A 24,317-nucleotide genomic window follows, 5' to 3' on the forward strand; every position below is an offset into this window, starting at 1 on the left:
TGCAAACGCTCTCACTGTCTCCACTTACCTTGGACTGCTTTGGTTCCTGGTGTGGGAAAACTGTTTCCATGCGAGGTGGAACTACAACAATCCCTGCTTGTGACTCAGCTTCCATCCTGATGGGCATGCATGCCTCAACTCACTTGTGACCGGTGAACTACAGGAGTCCTTTGCTACAAAGCCAAATGCTGTGTACTCTGCTTGCTGCTCTTTGCTTTTGCTGTAACAAACTATCTCCATAAACAATTTCTTTTCTATCTTCTGATCCTTACTGATTTTACTAAACTCTGTCCTTTCCCATTTGCTTTCCCTTTATTTTTCCCCTTCATTTACTATTCTATTTTCCAAGCCTTACTCCTCAATCTTTGTTCTACTCACTACTTCTCTCTCAAGTACCCATTCTGCAAAATGTCTCAGCCCATATCCCATCCACAGTCCCAGAGAAGCAGCCATTCTGCAAATATTACCAGTGCAAAGCGGTTTCTGCAAACTCTGTCAATCTTACATACAATAAGATAATAAACAAATGGGATTTTAGATCCCTACAGCTTTGCCTCTAGATACTTTGTATGGATCTACAAGCATGACCTATATGCTCTGCAAATGTGGAAACTCTTACTCCAGTGACATAGACTAAGCTTGTGGAACCTGGAAACAGTGCTACATACCTGGCAAGTGGAATTCTTGCATGCTGTTTGGCATTTAATTTTAAGAGGGAACATTTTGCAGCTTACCCTCAATCCGTGATTAACGCGTAAGTCAGGGATCAATAAAAAACCATCCTGCCGTATGATGACATTTGCCTCTTTATACTTTAATGCACTGCTACCTTTCTTTTTCAGCTGTTGAAATCAAGAGAGACAAACATCACATTTATAGGCGCATAATTGCATAAGAGCTCACAATTACATTTTGCCTCAAGTATGTATGGTAGAAATGTTTAGAAGTCTGCATTTAAAACAGGGTCAGTTTGTTTACTCAGCCCCTGGTGAGTATTCAATGAAGCTGCAGGGTATAAAACTTAGAGCTAGAGTCTATGAAGCTAGTGCCTGGACAGCTTTAACACTCTGTCTCTTTAGCATGTGGTAATCTCACATCAGGATGTCTCTGGGATGGGACAGAGTATCAGAGCACTCACCCCTAAGTAGATAGGAGTAAAATCTTTTGACATTTTCCACTGTGATTTATTTTTAGCATTGTGCCTGTGCATGAGAAGTCAGTTCCACTGCACTTCTCTGTGTACACTTACAACATAAGCATATATTCTGTGCATATACATACAATGCTGCCTGTTATCTCCTTTTAAAGGGAGTGGTACAGGACCTTGGGGAATTGTATGTGCAATGAAAATCTATCAAGACTATTTTGAGATTATATTCCCCTCGCAAAACACATTAGCTAAAACAAAGAAGAAGGGACAGATGCTTAGCAGGAATTCCCACTCACCAAAACAGCAGTTGTGCTAACAGTCTAACCCTACCTCCTGAGTTCTGACTCACAACAGAATTTGGGCAGAAAGAGGTAGGAAATCCCACCCTATTTCTTCCAATAAAGTAATTCAGAAAGAAGGGATGGCCAGTTAGTTGCTGTAGGACATCATTAGCTATGAACCATCTTAAATTCTTCCAGAGATACAGAGGAGAGATGAAAGAAGGGGGGAACAGATGCCTAGTGCCCTGTAGGATCTATGGAGCTGCAGAATGCTGCTGAGAGGTAGCAGTAAGGTCAGGAATACGGTTGGGATAGCTGGAGCAGCCTAGGAGTCAGATATAGGAAACAAACAAGACCTAGCAGAGAAAGAAGTTCTTGACAACACTGCAATGAGATGTTCAGGACTTGTTCTTGGCAGTCCAAGTGCGTATCAGCCAGTAAGGGCGCTGGAATAATTCTGGTAAACGAATCTCTCTCCAGTGCTAGTAACGAAGGCTTGTGACCCTGTGCATAGAATCTGGAACTGACTGAGGGCACAGAGAACAGCCTGGAGCACAATGTAAAGCACCATGGAAAAGACAGAAAGTGTGAAACTAACGTTACCAACATTGATCCTTCTAAGGGAGTTATTGCTAAATTTAAAAGAAAAAAAAAGTGTGGGTAGTAGAGACTGTTTCTCCCTTTTCTAACATTTGACAGAAGTCTTAATTCCAGCACTACTGTTACCGATTATGTATCACAACAGTCAGAAATATACTATCTCTGTTGTAAAACTGACTTACAAAGCAGAACATTTTTGGGGTCAATTTTTTTTTCCACAGAGGATATTTCTGTATCTAAATCAGAACAAAACTTCTGTACCATCACTGATACACTTGACATCAAAAGACAGTTTTACTCGCAGATCAAGTCTTTATTGATTTCACTTTATTAAAATAATGTTGCTGCTACATTCTGTCTTCAGTCATGGGGCAGCAACAGAAAAACCTGAGCAGTGGGGAAATCTGGTACCTATATTTAATAAGTGAGGCTGCTGTTGTAGACACGAATCCAGGAAGAAGTAAAGGATCACAAAGGGGAAATAGATCAGTTGGAAGTATTACAGTGAATAATTGCAAGTATGATAACTGTGAAGTAAAGGTGAAATGAAGGGAAACATAATTTTATCCTGAAAATTATTTTAAGTAATTTCTTTTACTGTCCTAATAGTTTGCCTATTATGCGCATGTTTAGACTGTAAATTATAACTCTGAATTAACCTTCTTGTTTTCCATTCTTTTGTTATTTGTCTTTTCAAACATCACCTTTCTCCAGAAGTCTACCTTCTTTTCTTTCAACTTTCTTGCTTTCTTTTGTTTTAGATTTATCTGTAAGTATTCTTCACTTAGGTTATAAGACGGCCAGTCAACCAAACCTTCCCCATTAGGATTTCTGTAAACAACAAGAAAGAAAGAGTGAATGCCCTTTTCAGTCAGTTCAGGGGAATTCAGTCACAACAGCTAAGACTGAATCAACAAAACAGCTAATTCACTTTGGAGTCAGTACAAACCAGTAATATGTGTAATGAATCTCACAATTCTTACCCATTTCGAGCAAAGTTAGCCCAGTACTTCATTAGAGTTCTACTAAGGTTCTTTTCTTCCTCTGTAACTTCACCTGAGAGACAAAATACAAAATAATTATTACATGTGGCAGAAATCCAAACATCGCTACTACAGAAGCAGCGTTTCCATCTGTGAATACGTTGTAACAACTTCGTGGTTACAACAGAGGCACCGTACCTGCAATATGTTAGTAATACAGCAATCATCAAGAGAAGATTTCCACACTGTCTGTGAATGAGATTAGCATAATTACCCTTATTCTAGAAATCAGGGAATTGGGGTACAAGGAAATAAGGTGATTTGCCTGTAGCTTTTCAGGAAACCAGAAGCAGAACCAAAAAAAGAACCCATGTCTCCTGAGTCCCATTACAACTCAAGGAATGGGCCACATGTTTTAGTTTCATAGATCTTATTCTAGCTTTGTGGGACTGAAATTCTCCCTATTATTCAGAGCATGACTAGGCAAAGATTTCTTCATTCTAATACAAGATGATGCCGTTCCATGTCTCAACAATTCAAGAATATTCATTTAAATATAGTTACACATGTGCCCACTGTATCAGGTAGGTGAAAATAATTTTAGTTACAGTGTGTTATTAATTATAAATGCGTCTCAATACATCAAGAAAAATATTCACTATTTTAATGCTCTCGGTAAATTCAGGCAAATAGAAAAAGAACTGTATAGTGTTTTCTAGTGTAGGATAACATAAGTAAAAATATGTATATAAAATATAAGCAAAATCAAAAGGCTCTAGTAACAGATTAACGAATGCTTTTACAACACAGCTGGATTGCTCAATGGAGTAAAAGGAAATACTTTCAGTTATGTAGGCTTTGAAACAGACTATGAACTACTGTGCAAATGACAAAAATAAAAGCATAAAAAATGGTGAATTCACTTAAGTGGAATTTCTGTGTTTCTTTGTTAAAATAAGAACTGCTCCTAATTTGTTTCACGGGAAAGAAAATACTCCATCCTGAGTATTGGTTTAGGCATATGCAATTAAAGCAAGTTGCCGGATGCATAATATTCCTGAGGATGTGGCATCTTGTATTTAACTGTTCAATGATTGGCACATTCATTTGGACTGTAGCAATGTGTGATTCTGCCTGAAGGAACCAGAACTTCAAGAACCCTCTGAGAATGCCCAAACTGACAAGGCAAAGGCAATTTTGGGAGCACACCCTTAATCCTTCCTCAATGGACCGGTTCCATTTTGAATAAAATAGTTAAATATTAATTGAATCATGGGAGAAAATAGTCTTTAACCTAACCATTAGATCTTCACGCCGAAAATGAAACACTGGAGTTCCAAGCCTTGCTCTAATCAACACAACTGGAACACTATCTGCAAAAGAGACCGAGTCCCCCATTCTCTGGCGCCTGACAGCCTGTGGGATTTCCTGGAAGGAAGGAGATATTAGCTTAAATTCCTCAGGAAAAGAAGAGAGCCTAGATTTCCTGCTTCCCAAGCACTCCGCTAATCCCCTGCAAGTTTATTTGACCTTTCCTTCAATTTATTATCAGCCAAAGCTATTTGGCAAATTCATGAACAGTGCTTGTATAATGACAGTGATGTCTTCTAGCAAATGCCCTATTTGCTGAATTGTCGACAACATGTGTAACTTACTGTGCTTCAGAAACAGCAACCTGTACGTGATAAAGAATGGAGAAGACAGTAAATTAGTGTTAAATTCTAACAGGAGAAAGGGTTATACTTTGGTATCACTGTTAATATATGCACTTTAGTCTGATTAAAATGGAAGTAGCACTACTGAATAGAATAATGCCAGTGTTATGAGAGTAATTTATAAGTTAATATTGAATGTTCTTTTCCTTACTACGTAGCTGAATATCACCAGCCAGGTACGGTCCTCCAAAGACAAAGCCAACTTCATCTCCATGATCAGCTTTCACATACTCTGGTTTACTATCCCAGTATGAAGTGGGCCGATGCTGATATTCAAAGAAGTAGGCAGGAGCTCCAGACTCTAGAAAACGTAACATTTAGAGAATTAAAGAAGAGATGCATAAATTATGGCTGACATCAACTGTTTAAAATATTACTTTAAATATGCCCAAAGCTTTATACTGGGCACATTTTTAATGTAACGTTACATTCAAATATGTATTTTTATTTTTAATTCAAAATTAAGAACACTCCCCCCCCCAAAAAAAAAAAAAAAAAAAGATTTACCCCAGGAAAACTTACAGAAAACAAAATAACATCAAATTATTTTCCAGTTCTGGGTATTTTGGCATGGATTGTCTACACTTAAATACCAGAAAATCTCCAGACTACAGAGCTGCTGACTTCCCAAGGAGCAGTGGGCCAAATGACAAATTGCAGGTTGCTTTAATATGTTTTAATTTTTAAGCCTGTATACTTCACTTAGCAAACATTTACCTGTGTATCATGCTGTGTTTGATGTTGTGTTTGATGATGTGCTGCATAAATGTTGTCATGCATAACATTTATCATGTTATCATACTGTGACTGTGAGCACAAGTGCAAGACACTAGCACAAAGATAAAGGAGTACATACACTTGCTTCACACAATCCTGCAGACCTATATCACTCTGCACCCCCATCAAGTTCCCAGTGGGAATCTCACGAAGGGCTGCCTACACACGACAGGATTTGTGTCATTTGATCCAGCATGTAGTAAGGGGTTTGAATATCCTACTGGTGTTCATTAGCTCACCCCTGTGATAATTCAATGCTTTAATGGATGGCATGACAATTCCTACATCTCCTAGCAAGTCCAGAAATCGGTCCCGTAGCTCAGCAGGATCATCTGTGTTTCCTAGATATTCATCCACTATCACAGGCAGAAACTCTGATGGTACATCCTAAGAGGAAAAGGGGAAACAAGAAACAAATAGAAAAATTATTACTCTCTGAATTAGCAACTAAAAATGTCATCTTTTAAACTTCAGAGATTCTGCGAAGACACAAAGGTCCAGGGTAGCACCCATGTTGATGGGAAACCACGATGGCAAATATAACCTATTCACACTTTTTGTGGGGGGAAAAAAAAACCCAACATCAAAAAAACAAACCAAACAAATCACCTCAGGTCAAATTTGCACAGATTTATATGGGTTAAAACTCTACAGGAATCAACGAAGATCCAGCAACTTCTCCTGAAAATACCTTTGGCTTCTGTTTTCTTCAGGGGAAAAGAGATGGGAATAACAAAAGTAAATTCTATGAGTCCTTGAAAGATTTATTTACTATTAGAATACAGGGCAAGACCAATGGGATCTCCAAACACAGGTTATGTTTTTAGTGTTAGAATTTGCTGCTTGAAAGATACACTTCAAAACTAGGAGTGCAAAGTAACTACTTCAAAAGTTACATTTAATTTAATGTAAAGATTGAAAAATCCTGTCTTGAAACCCATCAACCAGGAGATTAGCCATCAGATACCGTAAGATTAGCAACACTATTACAGTAATCCTGCATACAAATACAAACGGTAAAAATGTTGGTTGAGAGGTCTAGAAGGAAAAAGGTATTTCCCCAAATCCCAGACCTGACTCAATCCTATTTCTGTGTAACCCCATACACTGTAGTCCTGTCAGCTTTGCTGGGACTCTCCCCAAAGCATAACATGACCCAAGTCTTAGTAACACTGCGACTCAAGCAGAAAATTAGAGAACACCAAACTTCACAAATCTGTTCTATGCATTAAAAAGAAATTTCACTTCTGAAATTAGATTAGCGCAACAGTTCTTACCATCATTGGTAGTAAAAACTCTAAAGTTGAAGTGATTGATTTTTTATCTCCTATTTCCTTCAAACCTGGTATTTTTGATGTCTGCACAGAAAAAAAGAATGTTATTAGCACCATTCAACTTCTCCACTATTTTTAACATTGGAACTACGTTATTCTACTTTATCTTTACTACTGGTGTTTACTTTCAAAGCATCATATCACATGCAAAAATGCAGTATGATGCAGCAGCTGTCTTGAAAAGCTTGTTTTTATTGCAGCAAATGTTTCCTTGGTGAAGATTTCTGCATAAACCACTCATACTAAGTAGTTGATCCTTAAATCAACACACATTGTTAGGAAACTTATAAGACTAGAAAGCATTAGGGCAGAACTGAAGCAAAAATCTTCTTCTGTCTCAAAGGCTTATTTTCCCTATGGTAGGGGACATCTTAAAAGTCACTGGCAGCCTCTCCGTCTCGAGTCCAGTTGTTTGAACCCTTTGAAGTAAAGATAAGACAATGCTCCTCCTCTTTTAGAGCATTACATAAAATGACTCTTCCGTCTGCAAAATGAATTAGAACAGATTTCATGTTACATTTTTCTTCTTGGACTCAGTACCAGCACACTCCCAGAGACACACAGTTACTACACAGATTCAGAACAAATGCTTTGTACTACATAGATGGACCTGAATACTTAGGAAATAAAGCAAAGAGGACAAGGAAGAGAAAGGATACAAATCCACCTCCTGCAGTTTTGTGCACTGTATAGCAACTGCTCACTTTGGGGAGTTACCCATGGAATTCATATGAGAAAGAATTTATGCACTGAGAATGGGTGGGACACCCACGTTATTCCCATACTCTGTCCCCAGCTGAGATTTTCAAACGATAGATCTTTCTGCATGGTAACAAGGAACACAGGGGCAACGATATAACCAGCAGTCAGAATTCATAATGACATACGGGGTAAACTGTTTAAAGTGATCAATGCCACATTTTTAAACATTCTAGGTATCAATCCTGAATACCGTGCATGTAACATCTGTGTGTTGTGGGGGAAAGGAGTGGTTTTGTTTTTCTTTTAGTAATAAGCCCTTGACTGTTGCATTCTTCTTCCTCTCTCTGACTGGATGAGGGATTAAAAACTTAGGATAAGAAAACACCGTATAAAATTGATGTTCCAAGGATGTCCACGTAGTTTAACTTGCAGGGTGAAGCCTGTCTCACTGTTTTGTGACCAACTGGTTCTGGGTCACTACAGAATCATAGTGCAAGCAAAGTTTACCTTGTATGTATTTCCAACAATGCAAAGCCTTTTGGCCATACTTAAAAGGTGTCCTACCAGCAAATAACTCCTCAGAGTTGCCTGCATCAGTTAACAAAAACATTCAAAAAACCAAAGAATAGCCATTAAATTACAGATCTAATATTCCAGCCAAATTCATTGTTGGTGACTCCTATCATAAACGGGACTGCATTAAATTCTTTTCCAGCCAATATCTCTTCAGGCAACTTATGAAGAAATACTCCATCCAAAACTATGGGTAGAAATGGGATTTCCTGAAGGAAGAGAAAAAAAGATCAAATTACTTGTTAATAGTATTTTCTTTTTTTCCTTCAAATCACATAATAAAATGTCCACATTTAATGTTCTAAGTGCAAAAAAAGAGCTTTAAGAAATCTGAGTATCTACAACCACTGTAACACACATTTACTGTTTTGCACAAGAGTATAAAATACTAGCCTGGTTGGGTCATGGTATGGAGTAATGTAATGGTTTCCTGATCCTGTGCTGCTTCTGACACTAAAATATACGTACCCTCAAGTTTTGCTCACAACTTTACAAGTGCTGTGACACTTCACTGAAAATTCTAATGAGAAATTATGTGAAATTATTTCAATATTTAGGGGGTATTTTGTCAAAAATTAGGAAAAATCAACTTTGGAACAGGCCAACAATGAACTCTAGTCAGAGGCTGAGCTAAAGTTTTGCAAGTGTGCCATTAAAAAAATGTTACTAAGTAAAGTTTCACCTACCGTACTGTTAAAGACTATATCGTTTGCTTCCTGGTTCCTTAAGCAGTTTATCAGTGAGAGCGAACTGCTCATCTCACACTTAAATATACTTGCAATTTTCTGAAAATTATTAGCAAAGACAAGAACTGTTAGCTATGAGGTGGTCTTTAAGGAATTTATAAACAGAAAATTATTATACACAGTATTGTTAATAGTTTTATTTAAGGGCTGATTTAGGTGGCTTGATAGGTCTTTGAGTATTTTATTTGACTAGAAATACTACAGTTTGATCACGAAGTGAAATCATTCTGGTATACTTTTCTTTATTGCTATATTTCCATTCACTGTTCTACAACAAACCTTGCTGTAGAGATAATACGAGGTTGTAACATAAATCACATTTGCTGGCGAGAAAAGGCAAGAAAAGGTAAGGCAAGAAAATTCAGAAAATCAGCTTACGAGAGATTTACATTATTACTACCTGCTGTTTCAGAAGGAGAAATGAAAAGGTACCTATAGAGAGGAATTTAATTTTAAAGTTGTTGGGGCTTTTTTTGTTTGTTTGGGTTTTTAAATTAATTTACTTCAGATAAAGGCCCTCCATAAAAGACCATAGCTGAATAAAAACTGAATGCCTCTTCTGGATTCTAATTAAACTTTCCATAATAAATTTCATAGTTACTGTTTAAGTTCCAATGTGCATGAAAATGGACATATGCCTAGCTTGGCATGTGTGTAACTGAAAATACCTAGCTCGACCCACAGATATTATAAACACATAACTGTACAATCTATTTCCAACACCAAACGAGCACAGTGAGATTGAAAATAAATAGACTATTTGAATGAAAATTTACTTAGTGCTAATCTATATATTTATAGGTATGCCATGAGAATAAATTTTATCAACTTTGTTGCATAATATGCAATCAGATTTTCCCTTTTTCTCTTTTAACCAAATTATCAGATATAAGAAATACCCTATTTTAGGTTGTAAAGGCTTTAAAATACAAAATATGAGCCTACCTTAAGATCTGTCGAAAGAAGTAAATCTTTATCAGGGGGGATTAGAATTCCACTCTCTGATATTGCTTTATGAAAGAGACCCTTAGACAAAGGAGATAAAACCTGCCAAGAAGGGAAGAACAGAAAGTATTTATTCTACATTAAGGTCCTTATCCCATAACTTTATGTTTTATTAGACTGCTGATTCATTGGGGAATTACACATTTTTATGTGCTTACAGGGGAAGGGTCCAGACTTAGCACAATGTGCCATGAATCTTACTTTGAAAAATCAGATTAAGCATGAAAAGTTACATTAACTGAGTTTTTGAAGATTTTTTTTAAGACTTTAGTATATCTACTGCATGCCTACATGTGCAAAAACAGAGCAAGATCCTGCAGATACACCAAAGAGTGTGACAGATCCTGGATCGCCACCAAAGTGTTCAATATTTTCTTGGATCCACTGAAGAGCTGCTACTTGATCCAAAAATGCCCAGTTCCCACGAGCATGTTCATCACCAGTACTGAAAGAAAAGCAGTATAAGCCAACTTCTCAGGAAGAGTAATAGTTCTTCTAATACCAGAATAAAATAAACCTCAACAACTTACACTTTGTGCAAAGTGTCATATTTGGCCAAGGAAAGATCTGTATAGCCTACTGACCTACGGCCCTTTATAGTCAGATCTAAGCCCCACTGACTTACTTGCCTCTACTGCTCACCCATACACAGATGGATTCCTGGCCTTTACACTATATGATTTTCTGCTTTACACACCAATGGATGGAAGGAAAGGCAAGAACAAACATCCTATCCAGAACCAAATAAGCCCAACTATGATTTGATAGCAGGCTACAATCAAATCACAATGCAAATGGAATTTACGGACATTTCTTAACGTTCTTAAGTCCTGATGTCAGTGAACTACGTACATTTAAGTTCAGCTGATTTAGAAAACAAAACTACCCATGCTTTAAACATGATAGAAAGCATTTTGTAAAAAGTGAAATAGGTCATCTTACTTGAGGAATCCAAGGAGTCCAAGTCTGTACTGAATTATTACTACCACAATATTCTCATAGGCTGATAGTGCAGAACCATCATACCTAGAAGCACCACCAAATATAAAATTGCCTCCATGGATCCACACCATTACCTTAGAGAAAAAAGGGTGACACACACTTTTATACATTGTTTGGTAGATTTCATTTGAAAAAGGAAGACAACATCAGAGAATTAGGAACTCCAAATCACTGAAGCTCAATGGGCGCTGAATTTTAGGTTGAGACTTTGAATTTTACATAATAATATTATTTTTGCTAATCAGCATCACATTTGCAAAAGCAATTAAGTGACTTAGGAGCTATCATTAGGTGCAAACTTTGTACAACACAAGTTTGTACAATGGGTTTACGTACAGGTAACTTGTCCTTCTTGTTTGAACCAGCAGGGCTGTAAATATTTAGATACAAACAGTCCTCAGAAGTTCGGAATGGAGGGTGTTTTTCTTTAAAGTTTTTTTCAGCTATTTTCAACATGGACAGATCTTGAGGACATCTTCACAAAAGAAAGGAAGTGTGAATTAGTAATAAAGCTGCAATAGCAACAATGTAACAATGATAGAGAAAACACACTTTCTTTTGCCCCAGAGGCTGAATTCCCACAGGGTGCTCAAACTTTGTGTTACTTATATACAGTTAGAGGTGCAACCTGTAAAAGCACAGCTCTATACTTGTACTTACTGTACTACTTTCAGCACAGTATAATGAGAAAACATGATTTCCAAAGACAGGAATTTCCCAGGAATTCTTTGTGGTTCCTAGTCCCACAGTTTTTATGAAATATTTCAGTACTGGCAGCTTATTCACTACGAGTCAATACAAGCTCCTTACCAAAAATCAGACCTCTGTACCCTAATAAACACGACAACACTGACAAACATGAGCAGGTCCTATATACAAATGATCTGAACAGCTCTCACAATGGTGGGTAAGAAGTTGCATCTCTCAGATCATTCCAGGGTTCAGGCGGTTCAGGTGGGGAAAACCTCAAGGATCCAACAGGTGCTTTTGCAAAAGGAATCCCAAGGAAAACATTTACAAGTCTGTCTGTCCCCTTCACATTTGTTTGTCTCCCTTTGAGCTGTCCAAGTGCGATAGTCACTTCTGGCTCAGCACCAGTCTGTCCTAAGTAACACATAAGGTAAAAAAAAAAAAAAATTAAATTGCATCTTCATAATTATCAGACAGACATTTCAATGAAGCATTTTTTACTGACTGGTTAATTTAGAAGATATCAGCTTGTTCCTTTCGATTTTGTTCAGTTTTCATTTCGCTTTTGTGCAATGACAGACACCCCCTGCCAAACACTCCCATAGGTGGCTCTGCCAATGACAACAGGAGCTAGGTAAGACACAGTTTACTCACTGTGCAAGAGCATAAAGCTTAAAAACAAATTTCAGAGCAAACAGAAACTGTTGAAATCATTAACATTTTCTAAATTTATCATCCAACAAGATCTTAAAAATACTTTGTTTAGGTAATTCAGAAATCTTTTTGCTTTCTACCTTTTAAGACAGATAGAAAGTTTTATTTTCATAAAATAATCTCAGAAATTATTTCATCTCATAAAACCAGTAATTCTTCCATCAAGCTTAGTATTAGGATACTTTTGCAGATTGCTAATAAAAGTGTAAGAGATGTACTGCTTTTGAAAATCACTACACCGCAACTTGTTAATGCAGTTGCTTCCCCAACAGCAATAACAACAGATTTTGCATCTCACCTTCTCCGCAAGTGATGAACGCTCTAATACAAAACAGGGTACAAAGCAAAGAAATCTGGCTTTGAGGAGCCATTTTTCACCCCCGTTTGGACTCTAGATTGTTTTCTGGTTTTATGCGGAAGAGAATGGTACAAAGGTCCCTGCTGAGGACATTCTGATAGGGAGTGCAGCTAAATTCCCTTTTGAACATGCACTGCATTAAGCACTTTGAGAGCTGTACTTGATAGGGAGTGTAAATACAATCCCTTAGTGTGTTGTACCTGATCATTACCTAATCCTGAGAATGCATGATCTGAAAATGACCCAACACCATCTGTGAACAACAACAAAGGTCTGATCAGTCATAGTTAATCTGCTGTTAATCCTACAAGGAGAGAAAACAGTGGATGCTCTGAAGAGGTTCCAGAGCTGTCAACACCTAAATTCTTGTAAAAAAACCCCAAAACAACAACAAAAACCTCACCAAAAAACAGGATCGCAGATTAAAAATAACTAGGAAGTAACAATTAAAAGAAGAAAAAAAATCAAAATAGTTAATTCTTGCAGAAGTTTTAATGAGGGCTAGCACATCTGTACCATAATTGACACTATATGTGCTTTCCAGCAGGGACTGGCCTCCAGCCTCCAAATTAGTTCTTTATCCCTTCTTGAATAAAAATAGGCCTCCTGCATTTTTCAAAATTAAAGGGGAGATTAAAGTTGAGGGTCAGATTATAGCTTCTTCTCTATGAGCAGCCTCAGTGAGGTCAGAAAGCAAGGTCTATGTACCTACACTTTATGGGGTATGTACTTCCCTCAAAAAAGTGGGAAAGGGCCATGACCTCACCTTCTCTATAAAATAGCTTCCTACAGTGGAAATAGGCTGGCAATCCAACAGACAGTTTTCGCCTGCTGGCTGAAAAAGTCCTAAAAAATGTTGTAGTTTGTAGAAGCATAACATCCCTCAGTGTGGATGACTGGCCCTAAGCAGATTAGCCAAGCCAACTTCTACAAGCCCAGCCTGCTCCACTAACTCCCAGTGTCTTCAACTGGCAAAACACCCTCTACATAATGGGTCTTTGTCTTTCCACCTTCTATTTGTGTCACATCTCCTGGATGAATGGTGTCATCAGCATTCAGGTGCAAAGCACACATACTGCTTCAGGCTCCTCTGCACTGCTTTCACTTAATCTACCTCCAGCGTGGACACTCATAAAGCCTGTGAAGCCAACTTCTCCTCCACAGATCATGTAAGTTCACCCTCCACGGGAAACAGGTTTGTCAGAGTCAGTCAATTCTTTAACAAAAAGGGTTGCAAATGAGATAGGTAAAACAAGATTTTTGGTGCAAGAGAATTCAGAGCTACTTTCTATTTCTTACACAGTCCCTGAGTCTCTGGGTTGCGATAGCTTTGGAAAATGTGCCAATTTCTCATGAATTCATCTGGAACTGTGCAAATATGCACTGTAGAACATAACTTGCCTCTTATTTTTTATACTTCCCTCAAATCTTTCTGGAAAATCCTTTCTGTGCAGTTATTTTTGTTTCAGTCCAATGTGAACAGCCCTGGGATTTTTGTCAATTCTTCTTGTGGACTAGGAAGACAGACCAAAACCAGCAGACAAATTTCAACATATGGGAATAGGTGTGTGTACCTGTTTGTGTATGTATACATCCATCCATGCACATATACATGAGGCAGGGAGCAAGCAGTTAGAAAAAGCAGGACTCCACGAGGCTACTTCAGTTGAACACTTTCCATCAATGAAATACAATTAATATGGATTTCTTGTGCTGCCAAACTGAACTCTCTTTATCCAATTTAAAAAAAAGCAAAACCAAAACAAAGCAAATAAAAGCCACTTTTAAAATCAGCCAATGCCTTTTGCCACTAAGGGTAAGTCAGCTTAGTCAGGTTTGTATTTCCTAAACAGCCAGAAAAATTATGCTTACCAACAAACTTTGTTATCCAAACCAACATACACTAATTGAAAGACCACCTTAAGATAACAAAGGATTAGATTAAGTGAACTTTAATGTCAATGCAATCTATAGATTAACTGAATATAATACAAAACAAAGATGAAAGCAGAGATAAATGGAAACTTTGCTCACAGGTAGTTTGTTTGTCTTATTTAAAATATCAGCAGATGTGTAAACATATCGGTAATCTTCAGAGCAGGTCCCGCTGGGGGCAAAGCCCATCTGGGCCAACTCCCTGCAGTCAAAAGCACACCTGAGGTAGCCACTGTTTCTGTAAGGCAGTGCTGAGCAACCGAACCACAATATACATCTTTTCTTCCAGCTGCGACATCTTTGGAAGCAGCAAGTCTCAGCTCCTTTCAAATCCTCTTTTCTTTCTGTCAGCCACGGGGCAAACTGCCGCCCTCCGCCTGGAGAGCACATTCCCATCTTCTCACCCGTGACCACGACTTGACGTGGCAGGCATGAAAAAACCAAACCCTATACAGATGACTTTTTGCAAAGACAAATCAGATAACATACAGTATGTTTACACAGGAGTATGCGGCTTAACGCCATTATAAAGGGGTGTATGAAGCCAAAATATGTCATCATTACACTCTACCACTCCAGTTTCTTTAAGCTTGCAGGTTTTTTAGATACAGTTTGACTTTTCAAACCAATTAAAAGATGAAGGAAGTAATTTTAACCAGGAACATTTTGTACTTAACGCGCAATTTGATTTACCCGTCCTTGACAGCACTAAGAGGTGCCTCAGACACCTTGCAGCGTCGCTGTCCCCGTGAAGCCATTCGTGTCCCACTCGTAGGCTTCAGTTTAAAGCTGGCGACACTCGAGCCGCTGAGCGCTTCCTCCCCTCAGCGCCGCTGCCCCCTCAGCGCCTCATAACCGCCCCGACGCGACGCTGAAGCCCGCCCGAGCCCCCCGACACCCGCTCCCCGCAAATCACGCCAGCCCCGCCCTCGCCCACATCCTGTCGCGGGGAAGAGGCGGCCGAGCCGCCCCAGCCCCGCCCGTTGCCGCCGCCGAGTGCCCGCCTCCGCGCCCGGTGCGGCAGCGAACGGCGTCCGGGCTCCTTCCGCCCCGCCGGCAGCGCCGGTGTGCCGCCGCCAGCAGCGCCCGCCCGGTAGCGGGGACGGGGAGGGCCTGAGCGGCGGCCATGGTGGGCCCGGGCCTGGGCCCGGGCGGCGGGGCGGCGCTGGAGAACGCCAACCCTCTCATCTACCGGCGCTCGGGGGAGCGGCCGGTGACGGCGCGGGAGGAGGACGACGAGCTGCCCGACTCCATCGACGACCGGGAGATCTTCGATATCCTGCCGGGAGGCGGGGGGCGGGCGGGCCGGGGCCGCTGGGGCGGCGGCGCGGGGCAGGGCGGTGCAGCTCCGCTCCGCTTTCCTTAACCCGGCAACATCTCATTCGCTCCATTAACGACCCCGAGCACCCCCTCACCCTGGAGGAGCTGAATGTCGTCGAGCAAGTGCGAGTGAAGGTGAGGGAGATCCGCCCTGAGATGCGCTGATCGTCCCGCTCGCGCGGCCGTCCCGACCGGGTCTGCCGGGGCCGCTGTCGGGACTGCCGGTCGATAGATGCGTGCGGTGCTGCAGGGCAGCGCTGTCTCTGCCGTCTGATTAACTTAACTAATTTTTTCTAACATTCAAAGAGGTTTATTATAACAGCCTACCGCAGCTAAACATAGTATTTTAAAACGTCAGTGAAGAAAACCGCTTCACCTTGCATTTCACATAAAATGCCTCCAGCTAGCTTGGGGTAAAGGCAGCGAGTTTTGTACATGGAAGTGTTTGGTTTTCAACAGGTGAATGACGCAGAAAGCACGGTGGCAGTGGAGTTCACTCCCACCATTCCTCACTGCAGCATGGCGACGTTAATCGGCCTCTCCATAAAGGTAAAATTGATCAGATCTCTGCCTGAGAGATTTAAGGTGAGTAGTCAAATCGCTCTGGAAAGGAAAAGAGGGGGATTGTGTTTGAAAAGAAAAAAAGGGAAAAAAAAGGTGCTAACTAACTTGCAGTGAAAAATAACTAGAGCTTTTTTCATATTATGGGTGGGGGAAACACTGCAGGAACCAGAGAGGGCAGTGGACTAAAATATCGATGCAGAATTACGGTTCTGTGACAGTCATGTGGAGGGCGAGTGGGGTTATGGAGGGAAGTTACCTGCAGTGCTTTATGGCGTGAGAGGAGGAGAGGTTGGTTCCTCACCCCGCTGTCTGAAGGAGGGTTAAGTAGATGGGAATGCAGAATATTCTGTGATTTTAGACTTTATTTTATTCTTCTATATGCAGTAACTGGATGCAGTAACTGGCAAGGATGTCCTTTTTGTCCCTCTTCGTGTTATTGTCTTATTATTAAATAGTTTGAACTTGAGCTTCCAATGTTTTGTTGACTTGTCCCCTTTTTCTTTTGTGATGCTTTTTAAGCTGGATGTTCATATAACACCAGGAACACATGCCTCTGAGCATGCAGGTAAGGTTTTTAGTGCTCTGTTGTGTGGTCTTCTTTCTTTTTTTTTTTTTTTTAATTTTGAAAATTAGAGAGGAGAGCGACTTCCACAGCTGCAGAGCAGCTGTTTAGTATCTGGGACTTTACATGCATCAGCTCCTGGGGGATGTTACAGAACAGGAATGTGTAATAATGACAGATATGTCCTGTACCATACTTTAAACATCTCTTCAGGCTACCTGTGCTCTCAACTAGTCATTGATTTGCCTGGGTTATGGAGGACTCAGAAAATGGGAGAGGCTGGGGAGGGAAATTTTTCTTGTGTTACACCTACACATGTAGCTCCCTGCTGCTGAATTATAAACAGCTTGCTGGTTGCACTTGTGATGACGTGGTAGCTTTGACTTTAGACTGCAACTCTGCAGTGTACTTAGCATCTGCAGAATTACTAGTCTACCTGAGTACCATAGCAACAGTGTGATTATGTGTCTCAATGTAAAATGCTTTTAAAAAAGAAATTGTATACCAATGTTTTCACCGGTTTCTTGTGGTGTTTTTTTCTGCACAGTTAATAAACAGCTTGCTGATAAAGAACGTGTAGCAGCTGCTTTGGAAAACTCTCACTTACTGGAAGTGGTGAATCAGTGTTTGTCTGCTCGATCATAATTGCCTGATGAGGAAATCGTTGGTATTCTGCTATGTTAAACTAATTTTGTATATAAGTGGTGACGCTAGTGTTACTCTATACTTATATCTGTGAGCAAAATAAAATCACTTGGATTTTCTTAAATAAATGTTTCATTACTCCTACAAAAAATAGTATGTGGGAAATGAACTTACAGGCAGCTACAAAAATATAATGAAAATTGACTTTTACATTTTATTAGTCTTTTACATTGGATAGGTAGGATTTTTCACTAAAAAGACTTGTTTCAACCTGTTTTTAAGTGGTTTCTCACTATCCAAAATCAGTTATAAACTGCATTTTAGAAGTGGATTTTGCACACTGGACTTTACAAGTACACCAAACTAATTGGCAGTTAAAATCTTTACATTCATATGACTGTTTTGGACAGCTAATACAATTTTAGCTTCAGACATCAAAAATTGTATAAGTTCATGTGTGCAAAGTTGTATCACATTTTAGCAATAAGTGTAAACACTTCTAAATAATCTGCTTGGTTTTTATTATATTAACTTGGATTAGCCACATATGGAGGGCTCTTTAGACCTGTATAAAACATGATTTATTTTTAATTACTCATTACTTGTGGTAGGAAATACAGTATCTTTGAGATAGGGTGTTTTTTTCATGCACCTGCCGCAATATAGGAGAGAGTCATTGATGGTTTTCAGTACCAACAGTCCAGCTACCCTCTGCTGAAAGACTTTCCTGGCAAAGTTTGACAGCTAAATTACAGGTTTTGCTTTAAACGTATTGAGATTTAATAATAGTACCTAGCCTGTGCTTCTGGTCTGAGAAATGTGGCATTTACTAAACTATTGTCTTTGGCAGAAATTGACAATAGAAAAATTCATTAACATAGAATTCCAGAATTAATTTGAACTTTTGTAGAAGATGTTTCTAATCGTGGACCACATGGAAAAATAACAACCTGTTAAAAAAACCCTATCAGGTATTTTGGTGCCTGCACACATGCAATGTTACCTTCATTGTCATCAGTTATCTAGAGAGTCACTAATACACTTTTTAAAAAGTAGATTGTGCTCACCTGTTTGATGGTAATGCTTTATATTTCAGTAGTATTTTTTCTTGGAGGGTCTCAGATGCTACTTTAAAAATGGTGAAGCTTATGAACACTATGTAAACCACAGCCTAGTAGTCCAGTCTAGTCTGTGTTGAGCAGCTGAGGAAACTTGAGGCCATGGTGATCCAAGTGTGACATCTAAAGTCACATAGCAAAATAGGACAGAAACAAATCCAAATCTTCCCGTTTCAGAAGTGAGGCACCCAGTTTGCACAGGGCTTCTACAGAAAGCCAACTCTGCAGCAGCCTTAATCTCCTTATTTGGCTTAGCATCCTTTGAATGATCAGCACTTGCTTGGATGTATGAATGAAACTGTAAATAAAGACAATATTTATGTAGTATTAATATTGGGAAAGGTGCAGAATGACCCAGCTGTTAATACTACCTTTCCTCTCTGCCTGTCTTGCTGAATCACTGAACTGATTAGTTCTGACATTGCCAACATTTGCACCACAAATGAAACTTCAACCATGGCAATGTATGCAGGCAGCTTGTAGGCAACACGCTTGGTTGGTTTGATTTTGTTTCCTGCTTTTTTTCTAATAGAAAATGAATTTTGCCCTCCCAGATTTTGGGGAAGAAAGGAATGCAAATATGTGCCGGGGGGGGAACAGAAGGATGACTAAGCTGCCAACAGATTGCTTCAACCTGCACTCCAAATAGAGAAGGAATCAGTAAATTATGCTTTGTTGAATCTCTCTGCTTGGCTTTCACCACTACATAATAATACTGTTAAATAATTTATTGCGATGTTGGCACTTGCCTCATGAAGCACATTGTACACAGTAACCCTGGGGGTGCACTTTGCACCATTTACCTTTTAAGAGAAGCAACAGTATGTGGTTAGATTGTTTATAGTATATAGTTGGGGGATGACTTTTCAGTAAAGGGATGCTGTTGTGGGATATCAAAGAAAAGGTCTGACTTCTGCTACTTAGGGATGGAGAATTCTATTACTTTAGACCCGGTGCGTTTCTTTAAGTGATGTGGATGTTATATTTATGAGATGATAGAAACAACAGTAAGGACAAACCGCAGTTACTTTGCTGAAGATCACTGAATGATAACATACTGCCAGTTCTAGCAAAAATCTTCTGTTCCCTCCTTTTAATGATCGTTAGCTGGCTCCTGCTGTATGGAGATAAAGTGGTAGAAGAAAACATTAATTTGTTACAAATATTTCTTTTCAGACTTTTATTTTTCCAAAAAGCTACCCCTAAATTTAGCCTCTGGAATGCTTTGTAATAGGACACATTCCATCAGAAGCTATGACCCTTTAGAGCAGCTGTGTTGAATACAAACAGCCTCATTCAAGTCCAGGAAAAATGCCAGAAGCAGACATCTGTTTCACATTCCTAGGCTCTGGGCAGAGCCTTCCAGGGGTGGCTGAATGGCATTCACTACTCAGTCTGCAGACACTGCAACAGGAGCTCCCTAGGGCAACTGGCTGTGTTGTGCACTAGAGTAACCTGCCGCATGTTTGAGCCCGCAGACCAGCACAGTTTGTGCATCTCGGGTTCCAGCACACTGCGCATACTTGGGCCTGCCTACACAGTCCTGCTCCCTGGGAGGAAGCAGACTTCTTCCCAGCTGCTCCCATACTGTCTGCTGCCTAGTACCAGCAATCTGAAACTTTTGAAGACCCTTCATCCCCCAGTTTCATGAGTGGCAGGGAAGCAGCTCAGCAGCTTTGTATCCAAAGACGCAACTGAACTGTCCATGGAAGAACTTCACACTTCAATGGCAATATTTCTTGTGCTCCTTGGGTGGAGCGATGTGTACCACACACTGGGAACTGTTAGTTAAAAAAAATTACTTCAGTCGTCTGGCCATGCTTAAGATTGATGTGTTTACGTCAATAAAGTGCTTTGATAAATATCTCCCTCCGGAGCTTTGATTTATAAACTACATGTTTTACAATGGTTTTTTTTTTTTTTTATAGCTGTTAAAAACATTTCCCTTTAGCCTGTCAAGCAGACAACTATACCACTTTCCCTTCCTTTACGAAATGCACTATTTGGCATAAACACAGACTGAACAAGTGGCAGTCAACTTTTTTCCCTAAACAAAAGAAAAGTTTATAGCAAAATCTTTCAAATGTTACTATTGAAAGGTAAGTATAGCAAAGAGAATAAAAGCAGGGGAAGTGGAGGCTATTACCTGTCTGTTTAAGTCTGCTGGTATGTCTCACAACCATTTGCCAGCAACATTTAATAGAAAGCACATAAAACTTTTTTCATTCCACGAAATGCTAAAAATACACAACATTTTTACAAAACGTACAAATAGTGGAGAGCCCTCATTTTGTTCAACACACTTCAGTAGTTGCAGAAGACGTGCTATCACATTCTGTAACCTTCTTACATATTTCTTATTATCAATTCATACATTTCTTCTTTCATGTCCTACCTGTAAAGAGCTTTTGCATCCTGCGGCAGGTTATTTCCATTCCTTAGCTTTCCTCTGTGGATCAAAGGAGCAGCCCTGTCTGCAGTGATAAAAACATCCTGGTGGTTTGGATGGTTGGAAACCCTGCTCTCCCAGCTTCATTCCACACACTCCTCAGGGTCGCTGAGTAACTTGCCAGTTGTCTCATCAGTTTTGTTGCTTTTGAGCATCTTGTTGCAGCACACGCAAGCTTCAGATGCCAAGGCTGTCCTTTTTAGTACAGAAGTCAAAACAGTCTCTGGTTCCTGCCATTAGCTCAGCTCCCAGTGCAGGGCTGGAAGGAGAGAACAGGGCAGAAATTAATTTCCAGCAAGTCTGTGGAACAAATATAACACGGGAATGGGGAGCAGCTGCTGCCTGGGAGCTTTGGGAAGGCACAGGAAGAGAAAGAGAAGGAAATGGCAGGGGCGTACAACACCTCAGTGTGCTGCTACTAGCTGGGGGATGCCTCCAGCCTCGGTCTGTGGCAATATGGAGAACAGGTAGCTTCTACAGTGCTGGAGGCTTTGTCCTCCAAATTGCAGGGGAAATAAGTCCTGTTACTATACGCTAGACATCTCCCACCCCTCTGGTTTCCTTGTTCCCTACAAGCTGGCTGCCTGAAAGGGAGATTCCCATGTGGAGCCTGTAGCTAAGGCATGGCCACAGCATGGCCCTCTCTGCCAACTCTTGCTGGGCTGCTATGCAGCCCATCCCATTACTGCCCTTGTGCAGCTGCAGGTAACAAGAAAGCCTTTGCTGTCCTACTGCAGGTGAGTCACAAACAGCAGGAGGAGACGGGAGGATCAGGAGGACAAGTATCTACATAAAACTAATGCTTTAAGTTGACAAAGGGAGATGCCCACCATGCCAGATCGTAAGTGCAGTGGCCAAAGAGTGTGGGCAGCAGCTGTGTCCACGCTGAGCCAAGCAGGAAGACCCAAGCAACTGGCAAGTCATCACTGCCAAACTCTCTCTGCTGGACGTGATCCTCCCCATTATTTTGCTGTAATCTTGAGATGATGGTTTATCATAGCACATTTTTTCCTGATCTACCCAAATTAGTTTCATCTGGGTTCCCATCAGATGTGTCACACATGGCTTTGACCAAAATAACCTCAGTAGATTGTCACGAGCTTGCTTAACCCCAGGATGCCTGGCAGCTTGATTTCTCTACACTTTTGCTAATGGAAGAGCTGGCACATGCTCTGACTAGGATTATGAAGGTACCTAAGCAGCAATACTTTTTATTTCCCCTGCGAAGTGACAAATAAATCATCCATGTAGTCTGAAATGCTTACAGAGAAAAACAATAAATGCCAATAGATTCCAATTTTTTTCCTAACAGTTTTAATAGAACAAAACTAGTTTTATTACTGAAAATCAGAAGAATAGTTCCATTAACACTGCAGCCAACTTTTTTAAAAACACAATTACTTTTGAGGTAGACAGAAAATAATGATTAGGAACAAGTCACATAAATTGTTTCTCTTCAAATTGGTACTGACTTATTTTCACAACAATGCATTTTAGACATTGTTTTTGGAAACATAAGTCAATAATGTAAAGACCCTGTCAAATTCTACTTTATTAATGATTCTTACTAATAACAAAATTGACTAGGAGCTTGAAACAGGAGCTGTTACTGAAACAATTTCTTCCTCTTCCCCTTCAAACTCACCACTCTGGGTCTGATCCTGCAAACTTAGAGCTTTAATTGAAGTTATACGCTGGATTATATTTTTAGCATAGAAGTGATGAAGTCTTGTCACATTTGTTTTTGTTGGTAAGAAGAATATTGGGCCATTCCTAGTAAAACAATTGAGAGTTAATTTATTTTTTCAAACAAAAAGTAAACATTGTATCAGCTTTAACCTCAATCATAACTGCCTTACTTTAAATGCATATGCCATTTGCGTGTACACATTTCAGTTCGTCTATAGTCTAAGCACTTAACTCCACGGGAGATGTACTTATGCAGTTACCAAGTCATATAATTAATAGTTTTCTGCATTTTACGGCTGAATAAATAAACACTATAGCTTAGATGCAAATTGTATACACATCAGTTAATGTATCATACTAGTTTAGCACTTGCAACATATTCTACTAATCCTTAAAACTGCAGGAGCTCTGCTATGAATGTTATGAAGACGGTGTACCTTCCTCTGACATTTTACTGTGATCCAGTCTTCATCCTCTTAAAAGTTGCTTGAGTCTTTCACAGACTACAAATAAATTGTGTCTTTTTTTGGCTTGCATGCCTAATGGGGCAATTCCTGCTTCGCCACGAAGAATGACAAGATGAAAGAGACAACGTAGTATGAATCGTGCCTTGGTCCAGCTGGGGAGAATGGAAGCCATCCCACAGAACAGGCTCTGGAATACACAAATAAAACAACATGCCAAAGAGAGGAAATACATACATGAAAGCTGCCAAGACTGTGATGTAATGTCTCTGATTAGCTACATTCAGGTCTGTACCAAAAAAACCTACTCGGCACAGAAGCTGCAATGCACAGAGCCTGTGCTCTCACAAACACAGACAACTTGAGAGGGACTGCCCTGCTCCAGGACAGATTTTTTCCTGGTGCCCACAGGTCTCCCGACATCGCCATGCGCAGTCTGTCCCAGCCACGCAGGCTGCCCTGCTGCACCCCGACTGGGAAACAAAATTTGAAAGCTCTGCCAGTTAAATATGTTTTCACATGTACAGACAAATTGTCAAATTAGCAAGATGTAGAAAAGGGAATAGAGGAGAAATGGGAAACAGGGGATAGCTGAAATCGTGAGCTGAGATCGTGAATTCCGGTGTGGCTCAGGGGCTGATAACGGCACCCCGGCAGATGGTGCTACAATTTCATACGGGTCAGTGGCTGTCCCAAGACCTGGCCAGCACAAACCCGGATGAGAAACAAGGGAAGATGTCTTCACCCAGCATCTCAGAGGTCCTGCTGCCTCTCAAGGCTGGAAAGAGTCCTCCCAAAGCCCAGAAGCTGGCCTGGCACCTCCGTCATCCTCTGTTTGCTGGGTTCATCGCCCTCATCCGGGGCACCAAGGCATCGATGCCTACGCTGCACCCGCTAGATCACACCAGTTTTTTGGCTTGCACTTAACCAAATCCCTTCAC

At 40.2% G+C, this 24,317-nt stretch overlaps 2 protein-coding genes and 1 long non-coding RNA gene across 11 annotated transcripts; 1 reads left to right on the top strand and 2 right to left on the bottom strand.

The window, feature by feature from the left end:
- Positions 1-2,363: 2,363 nt before the first annotated feature.
- LOC142413999 (fatty acyl-CoA hydrolase precursor, medium chain-like) lies at positions 2,364-13,804 on the bottom strand. 8 transcript variants are annotated; one of them, XM_075510800.1, is made up of 14 exons: positions 13,641-13,804; positions 12,842-12,883; positions 11,768-11,852; positions 11,205-11,343; positions 10,809-10,942; positions 10,158-10,311; positions 9,807-9,908; positions 8,802-8,900; positions 8,184-8,324; positions 6,784-6,864; positions 5,746-5,893; positions 4,881-5,030; positions 3,015-3,087; positions 2,364-2,862 (listed from the first exon to the last, which is right to left on the bottom strand). In XM_075510800.1, exons 1-14 carry the CDS (start codon positions 13,702-13,704, stop codon positions 2,673-2,675), a joined length of 1,602 nt encoding a protein of 533 aa, XP_075366915.1. In that variant the 5' UTR covers positions 13,705-13,804; the 3' UTR covers positions 2,364-2,672. The 8 variants fall into 8 exon arrangements, with proteins under 8 accessions (XP_075366915.1, XP_075366913.1, XP_075366916.1 ...); XM_075510798.1 differs by having other exon boundaries at positions 11,768-11,972; XM_075510801.1 differs by having other exon boundaries at positions 11,768-11,972; positions 12,831-12,883; positions 13,641-13,689.
- A 1,736-nt stretch (positions 13,805-15,540) lies between these two features.
- Positions 15,541-19,435, top strand: CIAO2B (cytosolic iron-sulfur assembly component 2B). Of its 2 annotated transcripts, none has more exons than XM_075510811.1 (5): positions 15,541-15,839; positions 15,941-16,020; positions 16,345-16,434; positions 16,969-17,014; positions 17,559-19,435. In XM_075510811.1, exons 1-5 carry the CDS (start codon positions 15,692-15,694, stop codon positions 17,654-17,656), a joined length of 462 nt encoding a protein of 153 aa, XP_075366926.1. In that variant the 5' UTR covers positions 15,541-15,691; the 3' UTR covers positions 17,657-19,435. The 2 variants fall into 2 exon arrangements, with proteins under 2 accessions (XP_075366926.1, XP_075366925.1); XM_075510810.1 differs by having other exon boundaries at positions 15,546-15,839; positions 16,345-16,470.
- Positions 19,435-24,021, bottom strand: LOC142414003 (uncharacterized). The gene is made up of 4 exons (XR_012776956.1): positions 23,350-24,021; positions 22,869-22,996; positions 21,170-21,482; positions 19,435-20,555 (listed from the first exon to the last, which is right to left on the bottom strand). It is a non-coding gene; the product is annotated as an uncharacterized LOC142414003 (long non-coding RNA).
- Between the last annotated feature and the right edge of the window lie 296 nt (positions 24,022-24,317).

Source organism: Mycteria americana, chromosome 8 (genome assembly GCF_035582795.1).
Source record: "Mycteria americana isolate JAX WOST 10 ecotype Jacksonville Zoo and Gardens chromosome 8, USCA_MyAme_1.0, whole genome shotgun sequence".
Taxonomy (NCBI): Eukaryota; Metazoa; Chordata; class Aves; order Ciconiiformes; family Ciconiidae; genus Mycteria; species Mycteria americana.

Excerpts from the sequence above, each read along its gene's own strand:
- CIAO2B (XM_075510810.1), top strand. The coding sequence starts at position 15,692 with ATGGTGGGCCCGGGCCTGGGCCCGGGCGGCGGGGCGGCGCTGGAGAAC. Across the intron at positions 15,840-15,940 it reads CGACGACCGGGAGATCTTCG|ATCTCATTCGCTCCATTAAC; the intron begins ATATCCTGCCGG and ends TAACCCGGCAAC. Across the intron at positions 17,015-17,558 it reads ACATGCCTCTGAGCATGCAG|TTAATAAACAGCTTGCTGAT; the intron begins GTAAGGTTTTTA and ends TTTTCTGCACAG.
- LOC142413999 (XM_075510797.1), bottom strand. The coding sequence starts at position 13,505 with ATGCTTCTACAAACTACAACATTTTTTAGGACTTTTTCAGCCAGCAGG. Across the intron at positions 8,901-9,806 it reads TTCTTTCGACAGATCTTAAG|AAAATTGCAAGTATATTTAA; the intron begins GTAGGCTCATAT and ends AATAATTTTCAG. Across the intron at positions 2,863-3,014 it reads GCTAACTTTGCTCGAAATGG|AAATCCTAATGGGGAAGGTT; the intron begins GTAAGAATTGTG and ends TGTTGTTTACAG.